The 22,909-nt window shown below is 34.3% G+C and overlaps 1 protein-coding gene across 1 annotated transcript in view; it reads right to left on the bottom strand.

Annotated features, from left to right (window-relative positions):
- LOC150077254 (dyslexia-associated protein KIAA0319) overlaps positions 1 to 22,909 on the bottom strand; it is a 281,532-nt gene that overhangs the window by 94,529 nt on the left and 164,094 nt on the right. Inside the window, exons 14-15 of the mRNA XM_090386205.1 lie at positions 20,607 to 20,764; positions 7,404 to 7,663 (exon numbers count right to left, since the gene is read on the bottom strand). Of these exons, the coding sequence (XP_090242331.1) occupies positions 7,404 to 7,663; positions 20,607 to 20,764 (418 nt within the window). The remainder of the gene's footprint in view (positions 1 to 7,403; positions 7,664 to 20,606; positions 20,765 to 22,909) is intronic.

The following is a 22,909-nucleotide window of genomic DNA, read 5'->3' as shown; positions in this document are numbered from 1 at the left end:
TTGAATAATGACAAAAGTTAAAATAAAATAAATAAATAAATAAATAAATAAATATTGAGCTTTCATTAGAGGCAGTGACACGCAAATCCTCCATATAAAGCCAAGATATATCCAATATTTTAAAATTAAATAAAATTAAATAAAAAAATAAAACATAAGCCAGTAGTATGGCAAAAACTGTAGAGCAAAAATTAACATAAAAATAACCCAAAATAAAACAAACAAACGGAAAAAGGAGAGTAAAGGTAAGACATAAATAGTAGCCAAGAAACCCTTATATAATTTCGCACTTTAAATCCAATTAATAAGACCGATATAAATTTAAAATAATGCCAATTACATAATAATTTAGCAGTACCCCCCCCCCCCCCGAGAGGTACCAGTTCTGAAAGACTTGAAATATCACCAGAAAGGGTTAAAGGAACTACTAAAAGATAACAAAATCAAAATAAAATAGACTGACCATTATGCCCCATATCGACAGAGGACCACGAGGCCAATAATGGTCATGGAATCCGTTGTGATTCCATGACTCCATCCGCAAGGACCACTGCTGTGCAAATCCTCTGCATTGGTGGATCGATCGGAGGGGAAAGGATGGATTGGTAGTTCGATCTTTTCGCCTTTGCGCAGATTTGTATAGCAATTGAAATGCAGCGATTCCATGACCATTATTGGCCTCGTGGTCCTCTCGATATGGGGCATAATGGTCAGTCTATTTTATTTTGATTTTGTTATCTTTTAGTAGTTCCTTTAACCCTTTCTGGTGATATTTCACATCTTTCGGAACTGATACCGCTAAATTATTATGTAATTGGCATTATTTTAAATTTATATCGGTCTTATTAATTGGATTTAAAGTGCGAAATTATATAAGGGTTTCTCGGCTACTGTTTATGTCTTACCTTTACTCTCCTTTTTCTGTTCGTTTGTTTTATTTTGGGTTATTTTTATGTTAATTTTCACTCTACAGTTTTTGCCATACTACTGGCTTATGTTTTATTTAATTTTAAAATATTGGATATATATATATATATGTGTGTGTGTGTGTGTGTGTGTATAAAAAGTAGGGATAAATGTAAAAGTTTTTTTCCAGATAAGATTAATGCCATCAATAGTAGATTGAACATTACATCAGTCTGTAATCTAGTTATTATAGTAAAAGTATAATATGTACTATTATAGATACTGAATATGTGTATAAACATAACGGTATACTGCGGGCCATTGGGCCAAAATAACTTATAAAGGCTATGATAGCCTGTGTAGGTCTACAATGCCATACTCTGGAAATAAACATATAATCAGTAATAATATATATATATTTTTTTTTTATTTGGTAGTTGTTGGCGCATCGGCTTCTGCGGCCATATTGCACCTCCCAAGGTTTTTGCAGTACTTTGATCCAAGCCCGAGGCGGGAATCGAACCCGCGACCTTTGGGTTGCCGGTTAGGTGCTTTACCCGGTCGGCATATTAATATATAAATATATAATACAATAATGATTGTAGCTAATCATTGATAAACAGATACATTGAAAGGGACTTTTTCAAGGGCTAACCCTTTCAATATATCCCACCAATAATTAACAGGGCTATCTCTTTCTGATTGCTATCTGCCTGTTTAACTAAGTTCAATTCTTAAACTTAAACAAAAGCCTAATTTGGTTATAAATTTAGCAGCAAACAGGCAAGATAACATTTAGCCAGACAGATAACTTCGAAACGAATATATAGAAAATAGAAATTAGAAGGCCAACTATAATTTTCAATTCCTTGATGTGGTACTTTTATTTGATTTATATTTATGCAAAAGAAAGCTACTGCTGACATAAGGAGAAAGGAAGTAGGGATAAGTATAGTTATAGTACCTCAATTTCCCTCGAATTGCTCTAATAGATCTTGAGGTAGGAAAAATTAGGGTTAGATAGTAAAAGGTGAAAAGTAAAGAAAACAGCTTTATATAATTGTACTTAGGATATATACCAGGAGCATAACTGCCCAACCCTTTAGTAAGGGATCCTGTTATGTCTATAATAGGACTCCAGTAGGTGTTTAACAGATAGAGATAAAAATAAAGAATAATATGGAATAATAAGGAAATAAAGGAATGGCTAATTCCAAATACCTAAATATTAGATTAGTTAGATAATATTAGATAATTAAGAATAGTTAATTCTTAATTATCTGTAATGGGATAATTTAAATGATCTGTAAAGATTTTCTATAATTTATTATAAAATCAGTTAATATTTAGGTATTTGGAATTAGCCATTCCTTTATTTCCTTATTATTCCATATTATTCTTTATTTTTATTTCTATCTATTACACACCTACTGGAGTCGTATTATAGATATACCAGAATCACTTACTAAAGGGTCGGGCAGTTACGCTCCCAGTATATATCCTAAGTACAATTATATAAAGCTGTTTTCTTTACTTTTCACCTTTTACTATCTAACCTTAATTTTTCATACCTCAAGATCTATTAGAGCAATTCAAGAGAAATTGAGGTACTATAACCAGTGTTTTTTTGTAAAAAAAATAGGTGCTGGTACTCATTCCTTGCTATCAGGAAAAATTGAAAATTAAAAGGATATGAAAAGTACTCTAAAAAATTTTTTTTTCTTGATATTGTTACTTTAGTAGTAATGTTTTTGGAATAAGAACAAAAAATTTAGTATATTAACATAGTTTTTTAAGCATAAATTTATTATTCAAGTATATAAAAAGATAAGTAAAGAGTGAGTAAAATAAGTAAATAAATTGGTCAACTACTGAGTGCCGGGCACTCAAGATGAAGGGTCAATAGTCATGAATGGTCATTAGTGTAGTATCTCAAATAGAGAGCTTTATGGTAACTGAAAAAAGTTTCTAGTATCCTGGCTAGACCTAAAACTGAGGAACTAACGAAAACATTGTCTGTTTGAGTCTTTCCAGTTGTTGTGAATGATAAGGGTGGGAGAAGCGACTCCGACTTCTTCCTGGAGAAGCGATTAAAGTCTTGGGGAGGGAAAGCGCTGGCAGATGAGGGCCGTGCAAGACTCCGTGCAGGCACCTCCCCACCACCGCCTCTGAGTACCTCCTTGTCGGGACAACTCCAGCTTTGAAAATTGTTAAAAATAATTCTCGTCGCAAAATTTATAAATGACCTTTATAGAATTATTAACTAGCTATTTAGCAACCTTTTTGTCACCAAAAGGAGAGTTACTTAGTACAAAGAAGCATGCTATCGAAGTGCAATAAAAAATTGTTTTTTTTAATTTTAACACAAAAAGTAAATGATAAATTTCAATTGTAATAGTTTTCCCTCTATAAGCATTGAATAATGCATAGCTAATGTGATTTTTAAATTTTTAGCTCCATTAGTGCGGAAATAGAGGGGGAACATGAAAATTACTGACATTTTCCTGTCTGGTTTTTTTTAAATTAAAAATGGCAGCATTATTATACACCGTTGGAAAAGCTCAACGAGCTCATTCCAACGGTGCATAATAAGCTATAGGTTGTCGATGGCATTTTTGTTTCCCCCATAATTTAACCCCCCCATTTCTCAGACAAATTAGTTTCAACAACGATCAATATGGCATTATGTTGGCCCATATGATGTACAAATCTATGCAAAATTTCAAGTCAATAGGTTAAGTGGTTCCAGAGATATAATGCTGTGACAGACAGACAACCGAGTGACATTATAGGGGTCCTTTGTTAGACCGGCCCCTAAAAATAATAAGTAAAAATAAATAACATAAATAAAAATAATTTCATAATAAAGTTTTTGTAGAATATTCCAAATTTTTATTAAGTTCTCATCTGACACCCTCTGCCGACTTCTTTTCTTAATCTTTGTGTGTCTCTTGCCTAATGACGTTTTCGGAGTAGCCACAAATCAACATATTTTCTGGATCGAAGTGGGTCAGTGGTGGGCCTACAAACAGTAGTGAAGAAACTGTTTTTGTCATCAACAAAGCTTTGGTTGAGCTGACAATCAGATTCATTTGTGAAAATCCCTCGTTCACATTCACTTGATGAAATGGGTATTGTATTCAGAGCGTCCATCAAATGCTTCAATTCTTCCGAAACCATCTTTTCAATTAGGTATTCCCGAAATTCTGAGTATCATATACAGGTCTGGAGGCCTCTTTTTGAGAAGGATATAGAGCTGTTGGAACAAGTACAGAGAAGGGCAACAAGATTAGTGAATGGAACAAAGGTTGCTCTTACGAAGAAAGGCTTAAGTTTTGCAAATTACAGTGTCTGGAGACTAGGCACTTGCGAGGTGATCTGATTGAGGTGTATAAAGCCTTGAATGGTTTGAGCATGCTGAATGCTGATAGGATTCTTCCTCTTGCTCAGAATAAATCGCCTGAGAGGGCATAAATTCAAATTGAGGAAAGTCAGTTGTAGGATAGATGTGCGGAAGTTTGTCTTTACCCAGCGGATGGTTGACTGCTGGAATAAACTTACATCTGTCACTTTAGAAGTTGATAGCTTAAATAGATTCAAGGCAGAACTAGACAGACATTTGGAGCGAGTGGATGGGTGAAATTATAATTTTTTAATTTTTTTTGGCTGATGCTATATAAGCTTGCTTTCTTGCATCATGTGCATTTGCTAATGCTAACTCACCAAAGCTAATGGAGCAGTAGTATACAAAACAGTAACCTTCATTTACTGTCTTTGTTTTTGGGGTGCTCCTGATGGGTTTTCAATCATACACTACACAGAGGCACAATAAATTTTCCATTGGTAATGATGTATGCTCATATACTGAGTCACCATAAAATTCCCTTCCATTCAATATATGAATCACCAGCATTGTCACCATTTTGAGTACCCTCTCATTCAAAAGTGACAATTTAAACTTGCAGTGTGAAAGAAGCTAAGTTAAATTATCACTGCTTTGCCAAATAATCCCCAAAGTACATGTCTACCTCTAATCAGTCCTCTAAGACAGTACAGTGGTTTCATTACTTGTCATTCATAAATTCTTAACCTTCCTCGGTTGGGACTGTAATTAGCCAATCATGGACAAAGGAAGCAGGCATCCTTTGTCCATGATTGGCCCAATGAACAACTCCAAGTTTTTCTGCCTGCAAAATCATGCAGATCAGCCTGTAAACAAACACTTGAACAGACATAATACAGTATGTCCTAAGATGCCAATGTGCCATTAAACCAACAACAACCCTATGATGAGATTACAAAAGTATCAAACAACTGTAGGATGGCAAGACTGTGTTACAAATAAAGCTGGGTTCAGTTGTTTCAGAATAAATGACAAGGCAACTAAGGCTATGTATTTATGACTGTTTTACTTGTTTGTGTACAAAATACCAGTTTCCACGAATAAAAAACATAACCTTGTCTCAGACAGATTAATTTGGCCAATGTTAAAAAATTCAATAAAGTTCATCTTATCCCGACAGAATCAAACTTGGACCTTTTCCACATGGTTCTGAAACACAGTCATGGCCACTGTTCAGTCACAATGACATATACACACTGACTAGAAAAATATCCCTTGTTGTGGAAGTTGATAGCCTAAATAAATTTAAGGTTCAGCTGGACAGGTATTTCGAACGAACAGAGGGGATGAAATGGAAGTGGTTTTTTTTTTTTTTTTTTTTGGCTGATGCTGCATAAGCTTGCTTCCTTGCATCATATGCCTCTACTAATGCTAATGCTAATATGAATCTTTGTATTAAGACAGTCACAGACAGAAGAAATGCAAATGAATGCAAAGAGACACAAATAAAATTGTGATATGAAGTGATGACATGTTGAGTATAAAGACTGCACAGGCTGTTCGACTGCATTAATCTGAAGGCAGAATGGGGAAAACGTGATCTATCAGACTTTGAAAATGTCTTATCATAGGCATATGTTTAGCAGGAGCTGTGATTGAAGAAATGAAAGACATAACTGGTTTCTCAAAAGCATCCATCTCAAAGGTTTTTAATAACTGGAAAGCAAGCAATTCTTCCATATCTCCAAGGTGTAAATGTGGCAGAAAAACAATACTTCAAGAGCAAAGCCATCATACCCTAAGAGGACTGTATGGAAAAACAAGTCATCCAGTGTGCAGCAAATAACATCTAAATTCAACCAAGCTCAGAACTCCCCTATGTCAACCATACCATGTGCAGGGAATTGAAGAAATTTGGGTATTGGCAGTCACCTGTCTGTTTGGAACCCACTTGTTTCAGATAAAAACAGGAAAATCCTCTTGAAATGGTGCCAAGATTGGACAGTGTAACAATGTAAGAGAGGCATGGTAAGACAAATCGCGATACACTGTTTTGCACTGATGATGAGCAGAGAGTGTGGCAAAAACCTCATAAAGTGATGGACCCTACTTGCCTTGTTAAGACAAACCAAGCATCTGGAGGTGGTATCGTGAATGTTTTGTTGGAATGATTGGGTCTATTGATACCAGTGGAAGGTATCAATAGACCCAAGGAGGGCCTGAATTTTGTATAAGATCTAATGCACACTACAAGTTATACTTTTATCCCGAAGGTGATGGCCACTTTATGGATGACAATGCAACAGTGCATTATGCCAGAATTGTGTAAGAATAGTTTGGAGAACATGACACATTTCCACCATCTTCTCTGGACCCCACATTCACTTGATCTCAATCTTATTGAGAATGTGTGGGATATGCTGAAGAGAGCTATTTGGCAATGAAATCCTCTCCCTTCAACTTTGTTGCAGTTGTGCAATATTTTGATGAAAGAATGATTATAATTAGACCAAAATGCATTAAAACACCTTATAGAATCCATTCTATGCATATTTGCATAGAATGGATTCTATAAGAATCCATTTCCAAATAAGATTCCAAATAACATAGGACCACCTTTGTTATTTGAAACAAAGGTGGTCCTATCTGATACTAAATAAAGGTTCATATTTTTTTAGTCAGCATGTGTATAATAAACAAAAGAGAACAATATTTTGTCACTGATATGAATTGCCAACCATTCATGTTAAATTCCATTATGCAGAGACAAAAATTGCAGAGATAAAAATTGCAAAAATTTATTCATTGCTAAATCAGAAAATGTTTTAGCTAACCCACTTGGCACAAGAGGGTTCTAGGTGGATTTATTTAAACTTTTTGTTCACTACAATAACCAATACCACCAAGTTCTTTGTTATTAAAAAGCTGTCAATTATTTATGCTTGATACCTTGTCAGCATATAAGATGCTCCAGTCACAAAAGTAAGCATGTTTTAATAGCTGAAAAATGCTAAAATAAATCTTGTGTTCATTAATAAATTGTTATCACATTAAATTAACTAGTTTTTACTTGGTGCCAAGATTGGACAGTCACATTTTTAAATAAACACTCAAAATTGATGAATACCTGTTTTATAATTTTTCTGTTACTTACTTAATTTGTTTCCACTTCCACTTCATAATTTTAATATCATCTTTGCTTTTTTGCCCATCTAAGAGTACTGGCTCCTCCAGTGGTAAAGTGACATGCTGATCTTGACCAGCATCAGCAACAGGAGGTGTGTTGCTCTCCGGCTTAACAATTACATGAACTTCAGCAGTAGCAATCTGATCTGCTGTATCAGTAACTTTTAAGGTAAATTTATATACACCAACTTCTAAATGGGACAGATGAAGATATGGACTGCCAGTGCCCTTCAAAATGCAAGAAAAAATACATAATAAAAATAGTTACAATCTCTCTTATTAATGCACAAAAAATACAGCAGGCCCTCACTGCTTGCTGAGGTTTCTGAAAATGTTTTTGAACTATAAATCCGCGAATAGGTGGGGATTTATTTTAACATTTTTATTTAAAAAAATAATAAAATAAATAAGACTACAATTATAGAGGCCTGTGCACTCTGGATTCATTATTATTATTGTGGATTATTGCTTGACCCAGAGTGAAATGGAGACAGAATAAATAATGACAAGTTTAATATTAATTGGAAAATATTAAATTTAATATATGTGTGTTTTCCAATTATTATTAAACTTGTCATTATTTATTCTGTCTCCATTTCACTCTGTGTCAAGCAATAATCCACAATAATAAAATAAGACTACATTACACATATTCCAAAACTTATATACTCTATAAAATTTAAAAATTTGTAGTTTACATATACATAAGTGACTCATGGATGAATCTTAATATACATTTAAATTTCATTGATGCCTACACAGAGTAGGCAGCAATGAAAACAAAAAACTTATCTATGGATGGGGCTGTGCGGATTATTGTTGAATAACTGCTGTAACACACACACACACACACACACACACACACACACACACACACACACACACACACACACACACACACTTCATTATCGATTAAAGCTTTGGGGTTGGGTACAGGAAAAATCTACCCTGCATTTTGGTTCATTCTGTTATGTAACAGATATAGTGAACATCTGAACCTAGTATTTTTCTGAGAGACATTAATACATATTTCATCCTAATTTGATCGAAGAGGAAGAATGGAAGTGTACTTTTTTAGCAAAATATCTTCAAAGAATCGAGTGCAATTAATTTAGAAATAGGAGTATAGTTAAGAGCGGTATACATTTATTATAGACCAGGTAAACAAGGTGCCAGGAGAAGAGAAAGATTACATTTTGCTGCAGCAGACCAAATGACTGCACCATAAAGCATGACTAGACGCAGGCAAGTTTTTTTTATGTACTTTACTATCATAGCTTAACCAGAAATATGAACAAGATTTTGCTTAAGGTTCCAAAGCACACTTAAGTGATTTAGACTTCTAAAGGGATTAATTTTAGACTTTTGAAGGTGAGTTTTAAAAGTGAGTTTAGAATCAAAATATATACCCAGATCTTTCTATATTTGAACTTTTTGAATTTCAGTGTTACCAATAAATAACAACATAAAATTTAAATGGAACAGAATTCCTAGTAGAAGTAGATAGGTGGAACCTCTGAGAATTTAGAGAGAGGCCGAAATTAAGATGAAAGTTATATAGAGTATCTAAACAAAATATTGATTTATAAAGATATTATTTGTCATAGCTTCTTCCATATAATGTGAGATAGGACAAATATTCAAATCATCTGTGTAAGCAATTACAGGGTAATTGAATTAGCACAGGGGGTTAAAGAAAAGCAAAAAAAGATAGTGTACCACCCTGCAGTATATCTCTTCTAAAATGGTTTCAACCATGGTCATTGTCCCAGAACAAACAATGAGTTTTCTGTTAAATATGGAGTTTAGACTGAAGAACAGAACAGTGCCAGAAATGGAATAGCAGTAATGTAGGAAATGAACACTAATTTATGAATTAGTTGCATTAAAAGCAGCAGAAACAGATCAAGATGTCCACCTGGGCATCACTGTTGACTGAGTGGCAAAAAAAGTGGTAGGAAGTAAACTGGAAATTGCAGAAATGCCTTTTTTATCATAGTGAACCTGATCAGAGCTAAAAGGGAAACAAATTGAAGGGTTAAGCTGGGAAGAATTATTTTGAAGAAGTTTTAGTAAGGAGGATGAGAAGATGGAGATAGGTCTCCAATCTTTGAGCTGTGTAGGATTTTGGGGTTTTTTTGGAGTATTTATTCATTTGTCAAGAGAGTATGCTTGTTGAAGATAACAATGGGTTCACACAAAAGAGATAGCAAATTTTAATATAAAGATAGGCATCACATCAGCCCCAAAGGTGTTACTAAATGGCACCATCAATAATTTCCGAGTTAATAAGAATTGTGGGTAGGGACAGAAGAGTTTTTCCAAGCTGACAGACCCTTTTACATTCTGTTCAAAGCAACAGATAAAATCAAAATGAGCTTCAAAATTCTTGAGGGTGAATTTTCGATTAGGGTTCTTTTGAAGACAGAATATTTTTTCTGTTGTAGGGGAGCTTTAAATTAAGAAAAGAAGAAATTTTAACTTCTTTAACCTTACATGACTTGTAAGATTAAAAAAGGTTAAAATGTAATGTAATCTTACATTACTGCTCTTGCTTGACAATAATTGTGATTGGTAGTTTCTTTTTTAACTAAAGAACTTTTGTTTATTTTAAATGTATTGTCAAGTTCAGAATTCCACCATAGTTTTGAGATGGGTGAGATGAAGGGAGGTTTAGAAGGGTTTCAGCAATAAAAGATAGCCACACAGATAGCAGTTATATTGCTAGCTCAATGGGAGCAGAAGAAAGCAGATCCTGAACAGGGAGGGGGGGGTCTGAATATAGCCAGGTTAATGTTTGTAATTTAGGAAAGAAAACCCTCCTTGTTTTGTGCATAGAAGGTTTCTCAGATATGTGAGAAGAGAATTTTTTCAATACCAAAACTTAAGATAATGGAAAGGTAATCAGAACCTATGGAAATACCAATGACAAAGGATTTGCAATCCATTCATAACAATTTTTATTTTATTTTATTTTTTTTTTTGGCTGATACTATATAAGCTTACTTTCTTGCATCATATGCCTCTACTAATGCCCCGGCAACCCAAGGTCGCAGGTTCGATTCCCGCCTCGGGCTTGGATCAAAGTACTGCAAAAACCTTGGGAGGTGCAATATGGCCATAGAAGCCGATGCGTCAACAACTACCAAATCAAAAAAAAAAAAAAAAAAATCTACTAATGCATGTCTTAGATTTTATGAATAAATGAATACCCAACCCATGATAGCCAAAGTAAGACCAAAACACTGACCATACGATTAAAAAAAAAAAGAAAAAAGATGTTGATATGCTACCACTATGTCACAAAATACAGTGGTGTTCCCAACCTTTTTTGTGGCTGCACACTGACTAACTTCTGCAATAGGCCTACATAAATTATCCTGGATCACAGTGCTTAGTCAAAGAGTTGCCTACAAACTGTAAAACAGGTCTCAAAAACTTAAGTCAGCAATATGCAAATGGTAACCCAGAAACCAAAGTTTTCTTTTGGTACAAATTGCATTACAAATCAAACTTGGCAGTAAGATTGACTTCCAAAATTTAATATATACAGTAAACTCACATTCATAGCACTCTTGAAAGGAATAATTCCAAAGAGCACTATAAACAGGACCCCTTCTTCAGAGTTAACTTTTCATTGAGATTTTTAATACAATTAGGAAATGACATTATATGGTAATTTTGCATGAAATTTTTCTCTCTAAATAAGCACTCTAAAACCAAGTGAGTTTTTTAAAAAAGACTGTTTATTTAGCCTTACTGACCATGTTGTTGTTATTTGGTTTTTAGGAGAATTAGCAACTAAGGCCATATTGCTCTGGGGATATGGGGTAGTCATTCCCTGACCTTTCCACATCCTCCGTATTTGGTGGTCACAGGCTCGAACCCCAGTCTAATCAAGAAGCGTGTGCTATGCACTGCTGCTCCTGCCCACCTGACTATGGAGGCACCCCTTACTGACTAAATGTACTACACAATTAGTTAACATTTTGGAAATGCTGCCAGAACCAATCATTAGACCATAGAGACTGTATTAAAGGACAAAAAAAAAAAAAAAAAAAAATTGTTACAATTAATTGTTAATTAATTTATGTAATTACAATTAATAAAGCATTTAAAAAAAAATCCAAGCTGTATAACAGTGGTTATTTAGAAATAATTTTCAACTTTACATTAAGATGAAAATGTGCACATTTAATGTACTACTAGCTCTACCCATTATTTCACAATTGGTAGCACAGTTTTATCAGGGATGTAGAGCCGAAAGAAAATTTTGCAACTTCATCTCCGGCTCCTTTAATTTATTAAATGTTTGGCTCCAGCTAAAGCTCCTTTAAATTTATCAAAATCTTGATTTAGTTTTGAACTGTTGAAGTGAGCAATGATCATGCCCAACTGACAAATGAAAACACTGTTGAAATGATCCTTACATTATAGGCTAAAAATACACAGTTAATTTGACCTTTAATTTAACAAACAAAAATGAATGAATTATGAATTGAAAACAACTTATTGCATTATTGGAAAAAACATTGACTTATATTTGCCATATAAAAACATGCAAATTAGCTTTAATTCCCTTAAAAACTGAATTTTCAAATTTTTAATTATGTATAGCAGTTTGTTCTTAAGAAGAACTCAAGCAAGTCCTCTTTCATTGTTGCTTTCAAATCTGATTTAATGATTTTTAGAGCTGAAAATAAATGCTCTACACTGGCTTGAGTAGGGGGCAATGCAAACACCAGTTGTGCAACATCTCAAATGATTTTAGGGTATTTTAATATTGCATCCTTTACTGACATCTCTGATTGACAATCAATTTTTTTCACTTCAGTAAGGGACACATACTTCTAACTTGAATTTAATAAATGTACTAATAGGAGTAACGTCTTTTTCCATGTGCCTTTTTCTAATTCCAGTCGATAGCCTTTCGAGCTATGCTGTTTGTCAATAATCTTTTCAAAGTCAATCTCATCTTCAGAATTAGTATTAGATGACGATGATGGTGGATTGCTTTGTATTTCATCTCCTGGGGATGGGCATTCTTGAGGGTTTGTTATTCTGAGTGCTACATCACATAAAGCTTCCTTTGCTTTGCTTTTTTGTCCATCTATTAATAAACATCTGTACGTGAGATCAACATAAAAGCTAGCTAATATTACATCATTTCCCAATAAAGATTTTTCCTTAACTTCCATGGAAGTCATGACACATTCAGCCATGGGACCATATATCTTGGAGAGGCAGTAAATCAGTCTTCCATTCGTTTAGGAACTGACCAAGAGTCAAGTCTTCACCTTGAATTTTCTTTGTAGTAGTATGTGGTTGGTAAAGCAAGTTTTTAAGTTTCTGCACCTGGTCCCACAGTACTTCTAAACGTTAGTTCATCTCAGCCATGGTTCTCTGTGATGATATACAAAACTCTGTACAATGGCCAGAAATGAGTGTAGAGCTCTGTGTGTGTGTGTGTGTGTGTGTGTGTGTGTGTGTGTGTGTGTGTGTGTGTGTGTGTGTGTGTGTGTGTGTGTGTGTGTGCACATGATGTTTAGTTGTTTCTGGCCATTTAGCTATCAAGAAGCAGCGATCACCAGGAAGTCTGCTTCCCACTACCCATCCATGCCACGAATTTCAGTTCTAGTAACTGGTCCATCATCATATATATACTACCCCACCTAGTAGCTTGATCCAAAATTGCTACTTTTCCAGCATGATATTTAATTATTGCTTCTACATTTTTGGCTTTCTAGCAGTTAGTACAACCTGTCTTACCTTACTTACAAGAGCAGTTGCATGTTTATTTCTTAGGCCATCACGGATTGCCAGCTGTAAAGTATGAACACCACAACCCATGTGCTGGACTCTCGAGAGGTTTGAAATTTCATCCATGATGTCGCTTAAATCCAGTTCTGCTTCTATATCATCATTAGGTTCTAATTCTGGAGTCGCACGACTTTCATCATCTTTTATTGAATCACCTCTCTCTTGGTCTTTATTTAACTTCTAATGGTACTTGACATGTTGGAGGCATTATCAGTCCCAATGCATGCTCTTTTCTTACTTCAAACTCTTGCAGAATGCCTTTCACTAGTTGATGTAGGTACTTGCTTTTATTTTGGGCATGCGTTGAAATACTGATTTTATTGGTCCAAGTTTTACTAATTTTGTCTCCACAAGTCAAAATCTTGCCATCAGTGTCATTCACTTGGCATGTGCAAATATATTATTTATCATCTTCTGTGACCGTAAAGTATTCAAATACATTAGACTCTGTTCTAGATCCTTTGTTTATTGTAGAAGGCTTCCTTACATTTCTGAAAAAATAAAATGTGCATTATTCAAAAACCACTCACTGGTTTAGACATTAAAAAAAAAAAAATAAAAAAAAATAAATTAGTAAACAAAAAGAACAGGGAAATGAAACTACACCATGAAGCATCAAAGCATATAACATATGTACCAACCTCATGATTATGACTGACCAAATTAGTTGGAGCCAAGGAGCCAGTTTTTTTTCCACTGGCTCCGGCTCCTCATTTTTATTGCCTCTTATTTTCCCAAAAATTTTTGGACAATTCATTGTCATCTCTATAAAATACTACTGAAAAGGGCAAAATATTAAGAAGTACACTAAAAATTCACCTTTCACTATAAAAACTCGCTCAAACTTTTCATTATTATTGTTTTGTTTCTTTTGTTTTCTTGCAGATGCTTCTACTGTACAGTACCTCTTCAGCATCCAGCAAACATCAGCCCTGATGTTGACATTTCAACTCACCTGGTACCTCATCTCCATGTGTTTAATGTCCTGTTTAAACCTCTCACCCTGTTCTTCACTTACACTTACAAATGTGGAAGTGTAAAAATGTACTGTGACAATCATGTTGTGGCCCAAATTCTTGAAGTTCGCCAACATATTTTCAACTGTAGTCTGTTAGTCGGGATCTTCATTGTTCTCTAAAAAATTTTCTCTAGCTGTTCTGAAGAAATGTAGTGAGTGTTTTGTCGTAAGCAAGTAAACCACTACAAGTTGAATCCTTGTGTTGTAAGTAGGTAAGCCAGTATGTGTAGACTCCTTTGTCATTTCTTATATCTGAGAAAACATAAATTTTCTTTGATTTCACCATTTCAGACCAATTCCTGAATACGAAAAGGCATGTATACATCTTTTCATTTGCTGCAAGGTACGTTCAACACGACCATTCAGAGTAGCATGGCAGCAGACATGTATTCCTGACTGTAACATAATTCTAAATCCTTAAATTATTACTCACCTTAAAAAAACATTTTTAAGGTGAGTAATAATTTAATCCTAACGATTAGTTCTTTCTTTTAAGGTAGGCAGTGCTAGTAGAGAATTATTATTATTATTTTTTTTATTTTTTTTTCAGAACAAAGGACACTATTGTGTGAACGTGCAAATTGTTAATCAGAAAAAACTGCCTTATCAAATTAGACAACTATTTGTTTAACAATTAACATCTTCCTGTGGCTCCATCTATGAAGTGAATGCTGAACTTTCTGTAAAATAAAACTATTCAGAATTTTTAAATTTTAACAATTTTGTGTATATCTAGGAAGAAATAGCATCAATTTGAGGCCACTTACAGCCCGCTCGGTTAAGTCTATCATTCACACTGACTGACAAAAGAAAATGGCTTCCGTATTAAATATATAAATGCTTGTTTTTTTGTTACCTTTTTAACTTTTTTTTTCCTTAAAAAGAATTAATTGTTAAAGATTTTATTAAATTAAACAAACTGAGTTTTACTATATAAACATGATAATAATGCTATTATTAATGAAATTTACTGATGTACAACACAAAAAAAAAAAAAAAAAATTACAGTATCAGGAAAAAAAAAAAAAAAAACCAAGGAGAGCATTGGAATGCAATGATGAATAACTAGGCACAGAGTTGTAAACATCAGCCTGTGTACTTTCAGCAGTTAATTTAAATATAATATAAACAAATGTCACTTGCACTAAAAACAATTTCTATGAATTAAACTCCACCATATTCCTAGATTTTAGTATCTATTATCCATTCCTCAAAACCAAAACTCAAAAGGAAGAAGAGTTACATGTGGAATTTTTTCTTCTTGGGAATAAATCCACATCACCTTAAAAAAAGCAATATAAGTGGGGAAGCATTTAAAGGGGAGTACTACAGCCATTAAAAAAAATGCACCTGAGGATAGACTATGGACCAAAAAAAAAAAGATTATTTACAGCAGAATGACACTATACGCAGGGTTATTATATTGGAAGTTTACTATATATATATATATATACATATATATCTAAAAATATATACAAATTTTTTCATGCTTAATTTCCTATAGGCAGCATCACATCACAGTGTAGTTCTTAATTTTATTAGGTTTAAATTAAAAGCTGTCATGCTTGCATCTAAGTGAGGCCTAAGGAGTTTGATCAAGGTTAAAAACACCGCCACTCCACAGAGGTACTTGTCCTTAGATTCAAGCTGAATACTGATAGATGTCGAACTAAATGAGTATTTTGCATCTACATTCACACATGAGGAGTTATTCAAGGAGGAGAGTAACAGATATTTATCAAACTCTAACAGGGAATTAAATGATTTTGTAATAACTGAGAGCAAAGTGGAGGAGAAATTGCTGAAGTTAAACATAAGAAAGGCACCTGGGGTGGATGGGATCTATCCAGTTATATTGAAGGAGGCAGCAAAGGAAGTAAGCAAACCCTTAGCCATAATTATGAGAGCATCCTTGGACTCAGGGGAAGTCCCCACAGACTGAAGATGTGCAAATGTATCTCCAATTCACAAAGGGGGATCAAAGGGTGACAAGTAATTACAGATCTGTTAGTTTGACTTCTGTTCCAGGGAACATTATGGAGTCACTGGTTAAAGAAGCATTGCAGGATCATTTAGACAAGACTGCAATAATTCAGACACAGCATGGATTTGTCAAGGGGAAGTCTTTTCTGACCAATTTGATTGGATATTGTGATGTGGTCACAAAGGAACTGGATGCAAAAAATAATTTTGATATCATATACTTGGATTTCAGGAAAGCTTTTGATACTGTTGCACATGAAAGACTGCTGTACAAATTGGAGCAGTATGGCATTAAGGGTAAGTTGCTAAAATGGATAAAAGGATGGTTGAGTGGGAGAAGACAGAGAGTGGTGGTTAATGGGTACTGCTCTACGTGGACTACTGTTATTAGTGGTGTCCCTCAGCGTTCGGTGTTGGGCCCATTGTTGTTTTGTATATTTATCAATGATATTGATGAAGGTATATCAAGCTTATTGTCAAAGTTTGCAGATGATACAAAGGTTGGCAGGGTTGTTAATAACAGTAATGACAGTATGCTGCTGCAACAGGATCTGGAAAAGTTGGGTAGATGGGCTGAAAGTGGCAACTGAAGTTTAACACTGACAAATGCAAAGTACTGCATATGGGTAGCAATAACCCCAGAGAAATGTACCAACTATGTGGTGTTATACTCAGGGTAAGGAGAATGAAAGAGACCTTGAGGTAATTGTGCAGTCAGATATGAAGTTTTCTGAGCAATGCAGACAGGCTGCCAGAGTAGGTCATGGGATCTTGTCAATGTTATATAGGAATTTTGTGAGCAGGGATAAGGGGATGATTATCCCCTTGTATAAGGTAATGGTCAGGCCACACCTTGAGTGCTGCATACAGGACTGAAAGTCTCATTTTAGGAAGAATGTAGAGTTGCTAGAACGAGTACAGAGAAGGGCAACAAGACTGGTGAAGGGAACAAAGGGATGCTCTTATGAAGAAAGACGTAAGTTCTGCAAATTGCAGCTTCTGGAGACCAGGCATCTGCGAGGCAATCTGATTGAGGTGTATAAGGCCTTGAATGGATTGAGCAGGCTTAATGCTGAGGGGATTCTTCCTCTTGCTCAGATTACAAACCTGAGGGGGGCATAGATTCAAACTGAGGAAAGACAGTTGTAGAACAGATGTGTGGAAGTTTGCCTTTAGCCAGCGGGTAGTTGATTGCTGGAACCAACTTCCATCTGTTGTTGCGGAAGTTGATAGCTTAAATAAATTCAAGGCAGAATTAGATAAACATTTGGAATGAATGGATCAGTGAAATGGGAAGTTTTTTGGCTGATGCTGTATAAACTTGCTTTCCTGCATCATGTGCCTCTACTAATGCTAATCACTGAAAAAACAGAATAATAACGATAATGTTTCATGCACAAAAGATTCTTACACACATGCACATAGGGTCGATGAGACACCAACAATATTTCAGCAATTCATGCTTCATCTACTCTGTCCACACAAATGAAACTCATTGTAGCTGTTTTTGAAAATGTTTTCTTTGAATTCTCCACTGAAACGTCCAGAAATTTGTTAATTATCCCACAGTAGGAAAAATTCATAAATGACATTAAAATTAATTATATGCAAAGGCAAACTGGCATCTCTCATGTTCACTAATTTATGGCAAGCTGGTTTCATTGCCACATGCTTTCCCCAATTGGCAACACTCTAGCTTTATGACATCGATGTATTGTCTGGAATCAAACTGTTGATGTGTGTGCTTCATGCAGTAAGTTCTCCCATCACTGACAGTTTGTTTATTTGTTTATATTCTTTAGGTCATAGGCACCAAACTATGGTAAAGTTAAATACAAGTTTTATCTGAATGAATGCGATCAAAGTTTATACTGCATTGAAGAGTTTTATCTGTTTGAGGAAAGTAAAAGTTTTGGCCAGTATGTTATATTGGTTAGGAGGTGAGGTTACTGACAGGCATGTGTCTAACTGCATACATTCATTCAGCACATAGATTTTCAACTTGCATTTCACTCACCAGCAGTCCTAAAGGGAGTTTTAATTTCAAAAATTAATTTAAAATATGTTTTTAATAAAAAAAAAAGATTTTTCACAGCTGTATTCAAAAAAGATTGAAAATAAAAATGGTAGCAAAAAACTGAACAATTTTGAATTTTTTTGCCGATTTTTCTTAGCCATCGAAAATGAAACAATATTACTTTTGTTTTATTTCAATAAATTTATATTTAAAACTTTTATTTGAAACATATTAAAACTCAAAAGGTTATTAATAATAATCTTGAGTTTTATTATGTTATTTACCAATAATGTGTATTGATCAAAGTAAGTTTGATAATGTGGTAAGTATTCACAATTTATAGCTTTCATGGAATAGAACTTAACCCTGACTGCATTTACAAAAATGTCCATGCTATAGTATGTATTTCTGCTGTACTTTTTAATTCACTGCAAAGCTAGCTGAAGAGAGGTGGCTACTGGCATTGAAAAAAGGAAAAAAAAAAAAAAAAAATCCAGAAGACTTGCAGACTGTGTAGAAATTCTAGTCATACCACAAGACTGCTGAAATCTATGAAGATATATCATTAATAGGAAAACAGCACATACATCCAAGGAATGCATGAACCCAACAAGATATGACAAGGTTTGGTAGTTAGGCAATTCCCAGGAACCAAAGGCCAATTACTTTATTTCCTCACGACTGAAACAGGTTACTTGCCTGTGGAATTTACTCTGGAATAATGCATAAGCAGCAGAAAAAGTTTCGAGAGAGCAGTCACTTGTAACTCAAACTACAGAGGATGCTTAGACAATCCTCAGGAACAACTACAGTTTGTTAACTGATTTCCTTGTGACAGGAACATACTGCTTGCTTACAGAATTTACAATGGAATAATGCAAAAACTGCAGCTACATGAAAGTTTCAGTCACCTTGAAACTCAGCAGCTATGAAGCATTGTTTTTATTAAAACTGGGATCCTTTCCTGGAAACTATAATGGGGCACCATTATGAATCACTGGCTACATTACTACATGTGATATAGGATGATTGGTAAAGTCCAAAGCATGCACAAAGACTTAGTTGGCACAATGGGGAGTCCTAAGTCCAACTGGGAAAAAATTATATGGAAAAGATCTGTTGCATTACACTGACTTCAACACCATAAGAATTTCTGAACCAATTCTGCAAAAATAATCACATAAAAACACTTATGCAGAAATAATTTATATCCAATAAGGATTTCAACATAATTATTACAACAAGAAAACAGGCTATACTTATATCATTTGTGGAGACTAACACATGTAATTCAGGTACACTCACAAAGCTATATGAGACAGATTATTTTGTTTAATGCATGACTTAGTGATAGAATTGTATACATCAAAAATCACATCACCTGAATGCCACTGATATTATAATGACTAACCTATATTAAAAAATATATAAATAAATTTAACCAGAGCAGGACAAAGGATACAAAATTTGTTTTGTTTTTTTTTTTGGGGGGGGGATCAGAGGCTAAAATTCATCAGAACAAATGGGACAAAACTGTATTAGACTCTAATGATACTATTAAATCAGATAAAAGTTCAAGTAAATCTAGAGCTAAAAGATTCCAACATACAGAAGTCCCATAAAACTTTAAAGCATATAAAGTGGACAAAGCCTCATTTCTCAAATCATTAAATCATTGCAAATTTCCTCATTATTATACTATAAATAAATGACACTACTCCTAAAGGATATATGGCTATCTATTTAGCTATCAAGGTAATGATTATTACCTTGATGGTTATTTCAAAGATTACTGTTCCTTTACCAGTGAGTAATTAAGCACTAGTGGAACTTGGATTTCTCTTTATGGAAAAGTGGTATTTATTTGTAGTGTAAGACTTTACAAACTTTTAGTGGTTTTCGTGTTTCCTAAACAAAACCAGAAAACATCAGGCATCTGATATGTTAAACCATATGAGATGCTTGATGCATTTTGTAACATTTTTTTTTTTTTTATCAAAAGTTCTGTACATACAATATATTGTCCCATTATTGAACTGTATGTATATATGCCACTTTATTTGTCACTTTGTGTATTTTATTAATTAAATTTAACTTGAATCTTAGCAGAAAGTTTAAAATGTTCAACAGTGAAATTAACTTTTCATATCATATATTTTATGATCATTTCATACCAAATGGTCAAAAATAAATATAATTATGTTGCTAAAAGGAAAAAACTGGTCATTCAAAAAAAATGAATTAGTAAACTTCAGTTTCTGAGGATTTGAAAGGTAAGAATGCTGAAGGCTGAAATTATTATAAATACTTAATTCCAACAAAAAAGTGCCCACCTCCATATCTACTGATTTGTCACTATCTTTAATCCATTCCCAGTTCTTTATCCCTTTGTCATCTGTACTAAGATTGCCATTTAAAATAACTTCATTTTTAGGGAGATTTATGACAACAACATCAGTTCCAACATTAGCTGTAGGTGGGTAATCCATTTCTAAACAAAAAAAAAAAAAAAAAAAAAATTAGTTATTTAATATATACTAGTCATTTTAATACACTGTAGCCAGATATAACACAGGTCCAAAATTTTGGACCGCATTATAAGTGAGTCCATATTTTATCGGATTCACATATTTGAATGTAAAGTTACCAATGTGTGACTGTTAGGAACCACCAACCTCAAGTATGCGACTATAAATAAATAACTGTTACATATGAATGGGCAAAAATAGATAAAAAAAAAAGATGCAATAATCATATATATATTTTTTTTTTGAGTGCTAGAAATAAAGATTTCACTCAATTTTTTTGTGATTTTATTGCTAAGAACAAAAATTCACACCCAACCAAGCCCACACATGTAAAATTCAGAAATACTTATTGATAATGTTAGAGTGCAGAATTCAAAAATTCTGCACTCTAACATTATCAATAAAAAAAAAAAAAAAAACCATCAGTAAGCACCTAAAGTTTAAGATTGTGGAAATAACAAGACATGCACTCTATCATTATCAATTAAAAAAAAAAAAAAAAACATCAGTTGTTGAAGTTGTTTGGTTTTTAGGAGCATTAGCAACTAAGGCCATATTGCTCCGGGATATGCGGTGGTCATTCCCTGACCTTTCTGCATCCTCCGTATTTGGTGGTGACGGGCTCAAACCCCGGTCTAATCAAGAAGCGCGTGCTATGGACTGCTGCTCCTTCCCACCTGGCTAGGGAGGCGCCAACCCATCAGTAAGCACCTAAAGTTTAAGATTGTGGAAATAACAAGACATGCATTTGACACTGAAATGACTGTCCGATATGAGTGCTTGATGGAGTCGACGTAGTACCTGATTTCAAAGTTGCAGTTAATCTCTCATGTGGTGAAATGGCCATCCTCATAACAGTATCATTTTTTTTTAATTACTGGAGTAACTAATGAAAGAAGCTCTAAATAAATTTCTTCATATATCCACGAATAATTATGCCAATCTTTAGGGGCCAACTGCAATTCACTTAAATTCACATGTGAATAAACTTTTCTTTTTTTCAACCATTCTTTGCACCATATATTATGTTTTATTTTACGTTTAAAACACTTTGTTGCAAATAATAAGTCAACTATTGCTAAAACGTCGTCTGTCGATGCCATGGTCAGCCAACTGAATGAATGGTGATAGGTGTGGATGCACAATGGGCATCCGGTAGACCTGTACAGGCATGCCTGCGCAGACATAACTGACAGGTTTACTAGAGCGTGGGAGCGTGTGGATGCACTATGGGTGTCTGGTATACCTGTACAGGCGCATGCCTGCACAGGCATAACTGACAGGTTTACCTGAATGTATGTAGCTGCCTTAAGGAAACCTCAAGAATTTCCTCTTAACTGAATTAACTAACTCTTATAAAATCACTATTATTATAAAATCTACTATTATAAACTCACCATGTGTGTGCTCCCAAAAACCTTAGACCATGTAAGTGAAACCTCTGCCAATCTGCTCTTTGTAATGGTGAAGAAGTAATGATAGCAAGTCAAGTCCTAAAGCTATTAAATTTAATTCAAATCTGATCCTGAAGATGTATTTATTTAAAATCTGATCCTTAAGATGTATTTATTTAAAATCTAACTTTAAATGCATTTAATTCAAATCTAATCTTAAAATATATATTTAGTTAAAATCTAACTTAATGTATGCAATTCAAATCTAACGTTAACTGACAATTTCAACCTTAAGAAATTTATAATTTATTATAGTAACTTGAGAGTAACTAAGAGTCACAAAGTGACAAGATATGGTTGAGACGGTCAGCAGGAATCCCTCCTTGGATAAAGGAGGGATTCCTGGATAAAGGAATCCTTATATACTCATGGATAAAGAGCGACACAGAAGCCTAGTGGACGTCAAGGTCATTCCTAGTGTCTCCTTGGGTAGTGATCACAGGTAATTGCTGGAGTTTTAAGATTCCCTGAATTGAAGAGGATCAAAATAACAAGAGAAAGAAAACTAAGGGTGTGGAAGTTGAAAGAAGAGGAAAAAGGGACGATGTTCAGAGAAGAGTTCGGGGAGGTTGTACCTAAGACAGTGGTGAACAGCGTGGAATCAGAATGGAAAGCATTCAAAGACTGTACAGTAGGGCTGACAAAGCAGATGTG

This window comes from Mastigoproctus giganteus, chromosome 12, assembly GCF_048544385.1.
Source record: "Mastigoproctus giganteus isolate SK-2022 chromosome 12, ASM4854438v1, whole genome shotgun sequence".
In the NCBI taxonomy this organism is placed as follows: domain Eukaryota; kingdom Metazoa; phylum Arthropoda; class Arachnida; order Uropygi; family Thelyphonidae; genus Mastigoproctus; species Mastigoproctus giganteus.
The sequence above is the reverse complement of the archived record's forward strand: the minus strand, read 5'-3'. Positions and strand labels throughout refer to the sequence as shown.